The 11,388-nt window shown below is 39.5% G+C and overlaps 1 protein-coding gene across 3 annotated transcripts in view; it reads right to left on the bottom strand.

The window, feature by feature from the left end:
• The window catches only part of gnb1l (guanine nucleotide binding protein (G protein), beta polypeptide 1-like), a 35,971-nt gene continuing 24,583 nt past the window's right edge, over positions 1 to 11,388 (bottom strand). For all 3 annotated transcript variants that reach the window (XM_053481385.1, XM_053481386.1, XM_053481384.1), the window contains 2 exons: positions 10,926 to 11,135; positions 1 to 1,577 (listed from right to left, as the gene is read on the bottom strand). In XM_053481385.1, coding sequence (XP_053337360.1) covers positions 1,311 to 1,577; positions 10,926 to 11,135 — 477 coding nt within the window. In that variant the 3' untranslated portion in view covers positions 1 to 1,310. The remainder of the gene's footprint in view (positions 1,578 to 10,925; positions 11,136 to 11,388) is intronic.

Genomic DNA, 11,388 nt, shown 5'->3' with positions numbered 1-11,388 from the left:
AAAAAAAAAAAAACCAAAATTTATTAAAATAAAATTAAAAAGAATCTGATGACTTAACATGTACCACACTCTCACTCTTTACCTACACATTTCAGTGTAATAAAACACAATAACACAATCAGTGTCACAATTAATTTGCTTGCTTAAATAGATTTTTTCTTTGGCTAAGCAAGCCCAATGAATCTTGCTAACAAACAGGCCTGTCTGTGCGCTACTGATTAACTTGGTGTGATGAATGCAGGCAAGGTCATTCCACAGGGCAGCGTTTAAGCTCGCCACCGGTTTCTAAGAAAACAAGCTGTGAATTATGTGCAGCCGCTCAGGTGCGACTTGAGAGCGCAAATACAAATCTATCGAAGCAGGAAAGCAAACAGTGTAGACGGAAAACGGTTCAGCTCTGTGGCTGACAATATAACGGATTAAAACACAGCCAGTTTTTGTTTGTGCGGTATTAAGTTGACCATGCTTGATGAATTGAAACAAAACGTTTGACCTTTTGAGCTTTTAGCTTCGTAAAAGCGGCTAATGAATTACCTGACAAGAGATTGTTCATTTCAGGATGCCATAAGATGTAGAAGTGTTTCAGCAGTAATGCTGTATTCTCGGCCGCTACACATATCAACCCAACATTCTTTATTAAAACACTAACATTTTCCACTACACAGTACTCAGATGTCATGTTGGCTTGGCCTGCATTTCAGTGAAAGAACTGCCAAGCTTAATGAACCCGTGTGAACGGCGAAGGACATTCTAGACGTTTCTCAGCATTCAAACACAGGTATGACAAGACCAACCGAACATTTGGGTTTGATGGTGTTTGGTGAAGGATGCTCAGTCACTGTGTTCTGGGATTTAAATCAGGCCTGGAGCTCGGAGCAGATGGAGACTCGTGCTAACTTCAATAGCCACAGATAAACACAAAGACATGGGAGCCATGCTGGAACACATGGCTCGAATTAATAGGCATATGGTCTCTGGGTTTTCTGAAAGTATTTTTAAAGACTCACTCCATTCACGTCTCAGTTATTTAATTGATTATTATTGATTGTTCATTTTTCTGGCTGGAAATACAGGGATACATAAGAACCCGAGTCATAAAATCCATCATCGAGCTTTGGGTGTATCTGTGTGCCAAGCGCAAACTTTTAAGCCTGTTCAAAACCCACTTTTCTTGTAATGTGATGCAAGTTAGCAAGAATCTTTCAAGGGGAAGAATACTGCTAATATGCTATAATGTAATCAAACTGTTTTGTACATTCATATTGGACAACATTTGCATTTTAGGAAATGAAGAAGGTTCATTCTGTAACTCAGTTCTCCGTGTAAATAGACCAGAGACTGATTCGCTGATCCTTCGAACCCGCCGCCATCAGACGTTTCGAAGGCTCCGGATGGTTGGAGAAGGCCACGCTGTGAAGCATATCTTTGTGATGCTGCAGGACAGCAAGTGGCTTCATCTTTTTCCAGCTGAAAATCCGCACGCTTCCATCCCAGCTGGCCGCCGCTAGGATCTTACCGTCACCACGGATTTGTAAATGGGACACTCCAGGATTGGTCAAAGGCACAGAGTCCTGGATCTGTGGAGCCACAGGGAAGGAGCTCATGGTTAGCTGGGAAGTTTTGGCTAGTTACAAACCATTACCATAACAACAGGCATTTTATAAGAAGAGCAGGCTTGAAGTAAACTTGTATACCGTGATTTGTGGTTTGTTAGGACCTCCAGAGAATCATTGGGTATTTGAGCAAGACCTTTAGGCTATGTCTATGTCTTGCTAGTGTCCCTTTTAGATGGTAAACAACTTAAAGAAATTATTGATGGCTGTCATTTTCAATTTACGATGCACCCTACATCCTGAACAAATGTCTAATAAGCCCATAACTTGTTAGAATATATACAAGAATAGCAACTCATTTATCACAAACTAGCCTATGGAATAGACTCTTAATCTTTGCGTTCATACACAAATCTAACCGAATCAAGCAACGCTCCATCTCAGGGAAAGAAGAAGAATGAATTGCCATTTAAATTTTGTGACTAGTAAACAAGTAAGACAAATGAGCTTGTTGTTTAGAGATTCGAATTACTGTGAAGTCATATGTATAAAATAAAAAAAAGAGAACAAAGCAAAGATCTATAGCCAGATCCACCAATCAGCTGATGTGATGACAGACTCCTTTCCCCCCCAAAAAAAAACGTTCTGGCAGGGGAAGTCTGTAGATGACTCCAGCGACTCCCTCATCGCCCGCTAAACATTTGTAACGCTTCTCCTATGACTATTTGGTTTGGAGTGAAAAGTTAAAATGTGCAAAAGTTTAAGTAAAGCTCTTTTAGCTGAACGCTTTAATTTTTAAGTTCTTTAGGTGTCGCTTTGGACAGTGAAAACTGTGGGCAGCGTCGTAGGGGACCCAATAAATAAGGGGTAGAAACAGCCCCCTGCTAAACGTTACCGATCTACAGAGCCTCTGTGATCTACGGCGGCTCAGAGACCTGATAAATCTTCGTAATGGGCAGCACAGTGACATATTGTAAAGTATTACAGCGAGATCATTATCTTCACTCGCTCTCTGGTGCAAAGACACGAAGGTACGTGCTGCACAAATGGTCACAAGCCGTCTGCTCTACACGTGTGTGCACGTTATTGAGTGAGCAGACGTAAGTCTTTGTCTATGCAAGTGCATGCATCTGTTTAAGGATGACCTTTTCACATGCACACCCATGTGTGCAACTATAAGGTGTAGATCTGTATTAATTATATACATGTATGTGTGTGCGTTTGTAGTCTTTGGCAAGAGACACTGGATAAGTAAATACTTGTGTGTGTGTGTGTGTGTGTGTGTGTGTGTGTGTGTGTGTGTGTGTGTGTGTGTGTGTATGTGTGTGTAGCAATACTGCATGTGCATTTGTGTGCATAAATATATACACTGTATGTGTATTGATAGTGAAACACAAATTGTGTACATATATTAAGAACATGCGTAAATAAATACACACGTAGCAATACTGCATGTTTTTTTGTGTACACATATATAAGGGTATTCATGTGTGTGTTGAGACAAAAGTACATGGTGCATGTAATTATAATGAAAATATTGATGAATGTATACACGTGCATTCGTGCTTGCATGCCCCTGTGTGTGTTTTGTGTCTCATCGAGCAGCATCTGGTCTGGATGCTGGAATCAAACAGCCGAGCGTAAAATCGACTTCATAAGCGTTGTCCGGAGAGACTGATGGACTCGTCTGCGTTTGGAGACAGTGAAGGATTTGTCAGCGTGCTCGTGCTTCTGCTCGCAAAATCAGAGCCATTCGGGCGTGCATGTGGAAGATATAAAGCGGCCAGGTATTCCCAAAGCGAGAGTGGAGAGGAATGCACTGGCAAAAGCGCCGTGTGTCAGGAACGCTAGCAAACATCACTTTAATGCATGGGTATAAATAATATACGTAATAAATTACGACCTAGATAAATGGTAATACAGACTCAGGATCTGAGGTCTACGATTAAAAAAATATACATTTCTAGCAATTAGTTTTTAGATCCATTTTTAAATATAGGCAACACATTTTTTTCTATTGTTTTTTTTTTTAACCTAATAACACTTGCAAAGATTATGCAAAGTTAAATGTTCTTAGCATAAGGGTTAATGTTTCTAGAAATTTCTAGAAATCTATGTTTAGCATGTTTATGGTTATGTGTAACATTTAATAATTAACATACATTCACATACAATTTGTAAAAAAAAGTTCAGAATTGGCAAAGACAGTATTAGTACTTAGCAACTACCTGGAATCCACAAAAGCGCTTCTACAAATTCTACAGATAATACAAATCACGTTCTAAATGAATTATGTTACTACTAACATTCTTACCCAAATTCTTTAAATGTGTCCTGCTTCGAAGAATGATAAGGTTTAACTGGCCTCAGTAATTAGAAGTCAAAGTCAACTTTTATAGCAATTTAAAGATACAACTTAATACACTTCTAATATTTAAAATTATTTTAACCGTCTTAAGTAGTCCTGTTTATTCATAAAAGCGGAAATGTTCAGAAGGTACTATTATTACTATGCATAAGTATTACTTTCTATAAAATATTCCTTTCTTTTTAATAAAAACTTAGACCCTGGTTGCCAGGGTTGCTACACAAGCAGGATGTCCTGATCAAGAACGTAAGTCAATTAACAATTTGTAGACATGAATACTACCAGAGTTAATAACGGGAGTTAACAATTACCACAATAGGGGAATTTTACCAGCATTTACAGATTGGTTTGATTTCGAATAAACTAACCTGAAATGCTTAGAAGTTGGTGTTATCATAAGAGATGGGCATTAGTTATAAATACATTTCCCGTTCTCCTTAATTGCCATGCAAAAATATCTAAAGAAACTTGACCTTGGTAACAGGGGCTCCTACAGCATGGGGCTGGCCTGATCTAGAACGGAACTCAATCAGGGATTGCGAAACATCGAGATCAGAAGAGCAACTTTCTCCCACGGACAAGACGAGGAGGAGGAGAGCGGGTGTGCATGAACGAGAGAGAGAGAGAGAGAAAGAGAGAGAGAGAGAGAGAGATGGATCGTTCCACGGTAAAGCTGGTATGCTTAGCCCTAAACGGTCCATCTGGTCCGAATTACTGCGCTGATAATGATGGGTTAATGTGCCTATCTGTGTTTGTTTTCCTTCCCGTAGTTTGTGTCAGGGAAATACATCCAGTTCATTAAGAGAACATACCAGGATGATAAAACGATCACAGGAAAATAAATAAAATATAAAAAGGAAAGACTTGCAGAAAGGTGGGGAAATGGAGAGATATTTCTCATTTAATGTCACTCTGTAAACACCCATTTCCCTCGCCATTTTATCAGCGATGCAGCTGGATTTAAGACATCATAATGATCTAAACAGTTATAAAATCAAAAACATTTTCCACAAAACATAGAGATTCTGATCTGATGTAAAGCATTTTCAGTTTTTGAGGTTAAACATTTGGATTGGAATTGGAAATTAAGTTCTTTTGTGTCTGTAACTGTTTTTGCTCCTCCAATCCGGTACCTGATTCACGTACCCTGACTCATTACCTGATTTGTGTCATCGCACAGTAAATCAGCATCACGTTGTCATTGTTTAATCACCACTCATCGTGTGCCCCTCCACAAACATTAAAAATTTTAGGGCCAGTGGTGGCTCAGGGGGTTAAAGCACTGGGTTACTGATCAGAAGATTGGCGGTTCGATCCCCAGCTCCACCAAGTTGCCACTGTTGGGCCCTTGAGCAAGGCCCTTGACCCCAGTTACACTGGGATATGCGAAGAAGGAATTTCACTGTGCTGTAATGTATATGTGACAAATAAAGGCTTAACTTAAATAGGTTAAGCCAATCCGTGCTCCATGTTTTGATAGTTAATCTACAGCATTTTGTTGGTATTAGTTTTCATATCTTGATTCACTACCCATTTGACACCCCCGTGTATCCCCATGTTGGGACCTGATCTGCATTTTGTTTGTCAGTTCTCAACCTGCATTCAATTAAAACAGGAACAGTTCTCCCTCTATCTCCCCTCATGTTTGTACTCAATATGCATGCATGTGATCTGTGACCCCATGCTTGGACCCATACTATGTAATATGTTCCCTTCAATATGTTCCCTAGCTTACCTGCAATCGATGGTGATGATGCCTGGATTGATGCCGCACATGAGTAGACCTGATGTGTGCGACCTACCCTGATCTCACAAAGACAGCAATGGTGTCTTTAACCCACACTTGTGCTCAAATGGACGGTCATACAACAAGTATTACTCAACCTGAACAACTATCTTGCACAGACAACACCTGGTGTGTTAGCACTGTTTTAATCCCCAACCTGTGCTTCAAAAACAGACACAGGTGACGCAGATGCACTTGCAGTAGAGTATATACAATGGGTTACATCACACTGGGACCCGACCTCAACATCCTGTTGCATAATCACACATTGGTTCCTTATGCTAGACGAGACCTTTCGCTTCATCTGGAAATCTGATCAATCAGGCAGTGTGTTCCACATTAACGAGGTCGTTTTGCAGATTTGGGTTTATTATAAAGCTCGTTCTTATACACAACCGATTCCCGCTTTGAGTTCTGCATTTAAGCCTGGCCTGAAATTCAGCTTTGTTTCTTCCTCGAATTCTTTTTGTTTTGTCCATATTGTGGTGTATAACTGCTAGATAGTTGGATCCAAGAGCAACTACATCCTCCAAAGATGGAAAAAAATCACAGATTGTGTCTCATTAATAAAAGCTGTTTAGCTCTCATTAATAAAAGGCTTTCTCCTGGGAGACATAACTCTGATGTCTGAAAAATTTCTGCAACCAAGCTCCAACTCTTTTATACATCACTCTTTAAGAGCCATCAGTCACAGTGTTGCCCAAGTATTTTTTCCAAGCTGGGTTTAACACAAGTATGTAATATTAATCTCTTTCTAGCAACACACACACACACACACACACACGCGCACACATGCCAAAAGTTCCAAGTCCGGAGCTGTCTCAACCTTCGATTCCCAGCCGAGTCTCAAGACGTTTTCACGAACGTGCGTTAGCCAATAAAAATGCTCACTACAGTGCATTCTTGGCACAGGTGTGATGGTTTGTTTGGGGAGGAAAAAAAATGGACTATCCGAGTCTGGGCACAGCTGGATGACTTCACACTGACACACTGAAACAACTCATCATCACTTCGACGGAAAGCAGCGTGTCCATCTGCAGGGGGGAAACACACACCGCTCATTCAGAAATGCACTGCCGCACACGCTGCCGCGAAACCTGTGATTAAAGCATCCTGACACCTGGGCTGCCAAAATCCAAGCTTCTTACACACCACCGATCAGACACGTTATAAACCATGAGCACGTCAGAGCGGTGAGAAAAAGAAAACAAGCTGTGTTAATGAGAATAGCTTCATTCTGATTATTCCTACTGATGACAGGTGCGAGTGTGTGTGTGTGTGTGTGTGTGTTGTACTTAGGACATTTTTATTTACTTCTGTAAGAATATTTTATTACCCTAATAATAATGCTACAAATTTAGCCTTAACATGAATTATTAGTATGTTACCTTTATTATTATTATTATTATTATTAATAACAATAGTGTTTTTTGATGATGAAATCAGTAACAAAAAGATCAAAAATAAAAAAGAATGCTCGAATATTCTTTAAAGGTACTACATTTTAAGAAAACTCAATGATATTTATTTATATCACCAAATTAAACAATACTATGTCTAAGCAGTGAAAATATCCAGTATTTATCTTTAATATTAATATTAATATATGAAGCATTTCGAAGTTTAACATTCAACTTATTTAACAAAATTGTTTTTTTGTAATTTAAATAAATAAAGTATAATAAGGATCATTTATAGTGATCACATTAAACTTTAACAAAAATGTATTAGTATAGACAGAATATAAAAGGAATTATTATTATTATTATTATTATTACAACAACAATAAAACTTAACTAGTACTTACACTATGTAAATAATTCTTTAATAAGGCAAACAAAATAAAAAAAAGTATTTATTTATTTATTTATTTACTACTGACACTAATAATAATAATTTTATTATTATTATTATTATTATTATTATTATTATTATTTAGCAACAAAACTAACAGCCTCATGTTATAAAAGTTAGTGTATCTGGAGACTGGTAAAGAAGGGGGGGGGCTGATATGATTGGGGTCAAGGGTCAATAGCATGCCGCATTCTGAGAAATCTAGGCTGACCATGTGGCAATTTAAGGGGGGTGACGGTGGTGCATCTAAGAGTCTCTCTTAAATAGCATACAGACGGACATGGCTTATTTACTCGTCTTATCTTACACACTAACACAGACACACTGACACAGACACACACACAAAATTCTCTGCATTCACACATGCACATGGGCAAGGTGATATGCACGCGCCATTACTCTTAGTCAACCCCGTCTCTCTCTCTCTCTCACACACACACACACACACACACACACACACACACACACACACACACACACACACACACTCGAAACCTTTTTCTATTCCAGACATTAAACACCACAGGGAGTGTGCATAGGCTGAAAGGTCGAATCGCTATTTATCTGCCTCCGATAAGAACCGCTTCCCAGTCCATCACTTCCAACAAAGACTACACACACACGCACGCACGCACACAAACTCATACTTCTGGCTTCTATCAGAAGCAGTTTTAAGTCAATAAGGGAGGGAAAAAAAGAGAAAGTCAATATTTACTGACTGTTCAAATACACATGAATTATTCAGTCGTACGAAGTTTCCTCTATTCTGTTATTTTCAAAATGACTGTAACTGAACAAACTATTTCTTTATGGTCATATGATTGTGCTATAATGTAACTATATTAGGCTTAAAATACTAAATCTCAGACATTAAAAAGCTGATAAAAGTGCACTGTTTTCTTTTAGTGACTATTTCAAGACTAAGTTTTATATTTTATTATTTATTACTTTCGTTTATTTTGTTTATTAACTGAAGAGTTTTCAGTTAATTAAACAATAGATCTAACATTATATATTATGTAGCACCTGGTAAAGACAGTTTTTGTAAAAGTAAACAGGGTTTATATTTTCTAACAGGAATAAATGAATATCAACACTCTTGCAGTCACACTCATGGCCTGATTTTAGTATTTTTTTTTTTTTTAAAGTTTTTTAGATCATTTTACTAATTAAGTTGCTTTCACGGGTGCCATTATATAAATCATGGTACTAAGATGTAATAATAAGTCATGATAGAATTCAGGCTGCTTTCAACTGTAATTCATCATAAGTTGATGTCATCATATCAGGTAAAAATAACAATAACTGAACAGCATGTTCACTACAGTTCTAATATTACGTAAGGCATTAAACATTTACTGTTGGAAAGAAGCCGAGTCCCTGTCACCACCCTGAAGTTCATTCTTTTCATAACAACGGCATGCTCTGGAACGTTTTAATGCTTTTATATCAGAAAACACTGCGCTATTCTATGAAGTGCGTTCAAGTCTAAGCGGGAATTTTTGTTATGGTTACAAAAGTTAAAAACTCCCTTTATTTCTCTATATAATCCCCTGCTACACTGATGCACTTACCCCAGTGTTTCATTTGTGCTTGGACACCGTCAAGTTAGATCGTTTGCTCAGGTTGCGAGAGCCGTGATCGGACTGACTGCTTCATTCACGTCTGAAACGCAGGCCTCCCAGGAACTCCTTGTGGAGCGAGGTCAGGACTGTTCGGGGGATGTGACGATAACTTCCAGCGGAGTTCCTCTAACGTGCAAGTGGTGTTGGTGAATGATTATGTGTACTGTTTACACGGACAGATGCGTCTCTTCTGCAAGAAGTTCCACTCGCTGAATGTTCACAGAATCGACTGCCCGGCTACTCCGAGCCATCTCGGCCGGGATTGTAATTCACTCTCTTTTTAAGAAACATTTGCACGTTTGAAATGTTTTACTGCGGCTAAGAGTCTCATTACCATACTGTTCTTGAAGTCTCCTGTAAATGTCGATCATATTCACGCCTTCATTCACAAGAAATGTCATCGCGAGTCCCGGTTTGACTTGAACTTCCCTTGTATCTGTCTTAACATATTATTGAGAAACTTTACATCCAACTGTGATGAAGCACTAACACTTAAAACTCATTCCTTAATAATCTTTTCACTGGAAAGAAACCTCACCCGCCTAAAAATATTGTGCTTTTAAAATCCGCGTATGTGGCGTATCCGGTGTACACGCCTGTGTACCATAGAAATTATAATGCATTAATATAAACTGTCAAAGAAAATGATTATTCAACACCTCCTGACTAAGCAGAAGCGAGAATTGGACTACGCTGTGGTATTCATCATGTTAACGCAGGCGTACATTTTAACTGATCACCTGTACTGGTGTTAAACATTAAGGACGAAATGATAGAACTTGCATTCGTCTCTTCAGGGCCTCGTTCCAGTTCGCCCCGTTTAGCCTTTATTGCCGCCTCCCACTGAGAACTGCTGCTGTGTTTGTATTGCAGATGTGTTTTGGGTTCGGTTTGCAGCCTGTTCGGGTTTGATGCTTTTATTACCTCTCACGGGCCGTTTATCAGTGGAAGAGAAAAAAGAGAGAGAGAAAAAAGAGAGAGAGAGAGAGAGGGGTACAGTGAAACAATATGAGAGAATTTCAGTGCATGTGAGAGAGAGAGAGAGAGAGAGAGAGAGAGAGAGAGAGAGGCAGCCACCCGTCAGATACCCCGGCGCTGCAGCCACACAAAAACACTTCTGTGGGAAGAGTTCGCAGCGGCTGTCTGGACGTCACACTGCGCTGCACTTCGGCGTAATTTAAAAGCCCCTGCTGACTCTTTTTCCCAGCTCCCTCTGAGCTCGCTTCCAAAAATCGCCTTTTAAATCACAGCTCACTTCTCTTCCCCCCCCTCAGCGCCAGCAAAGTAAACCCAACCTCCCGTGCAGCTCTATTTTCAGAAATATTAAATAAGTGCTTTCGCAGTATTAGGGCAGATAGTTTTTCTTTTTCTTTTTTCTGTGTGCATGATGCTAGAAATAATACCAGAGGGTTTGAAAATATTTCTAATCCGTCCGTTCAAGTGTAAAAGGCGATGGAAAGAACAACAAGAGCAGGCGTGTATATCAGTCTGGATTTTTTTTTCTTTTTTTCCTCCTTTCTTTTAAACATTTTCTTTCCAGATACAGTGTAAGGCTGTGACCAATACACCACTGCCCTAAAGTATCATCTTCATTTTTTTTAAGGGTGCAGGGGCAGGGCAATGTTACGAAAAAAACATCTTATACACTGTAGAACCATTTTCACAATCGTGCTCCTTTTCAATCAATCAAACAAGCAAAAAGACTATAAAGTGGATGCCTACAATGCGTTTATACAAACCTGAAGTTTTTGCTGGCCGTCAAGTGTCCAGGAGCAGAGGTTTTTGTCCGAGGAACCAGAGATACCTTTTTGCTTTCCAACATCAAAGTCCAGACACATGACAGGCTCAGGATGGACCTTCAGGCAGCTGAGAGGACGTCTATAGGAGACGTCCCAGAGTATAAGGGAACCATCTTCGTAACCGGCACACAGCAGGGGACCAGCGTCTGTCTAAAGAAAGAGAGAGTCAGAAATAACACCCACAACAATGGTACGACCTAAGGTTTTCCAGCAGAACTCTTCTCAGAGCGTCACACGGTCTTCACTGGGTTACCTTCTTCCCATTGTGCATCCTGGTGCTGTCTCTTCCAGGGGTACTTGTGACCCACAGACACCTGTCTATCCACATAATGTCAAAACAAACGTGATTCATCAGACAGGGCCACCATTCAATCGCTCCACATAAGCATCAGACAAGTTCTGA

This window comes from Clarias gariepinus, chromosome 21 (assembly GCF_024256425.1).
Source record: "Clarias gariepinus isolate MV-2021 ecotype Netherlands chromosome 21, CGAR_prim_01v2, whole genome shotgun sequence".
NCBI lineage: Eukaryota > Metazoa > Chordata > Actinopteri > Siluriformes > Clariidae > Clarias > Clarias gariepinus.
This window is presented reverse-complemented; position numbering and strand designations above follow the sequence as displayed.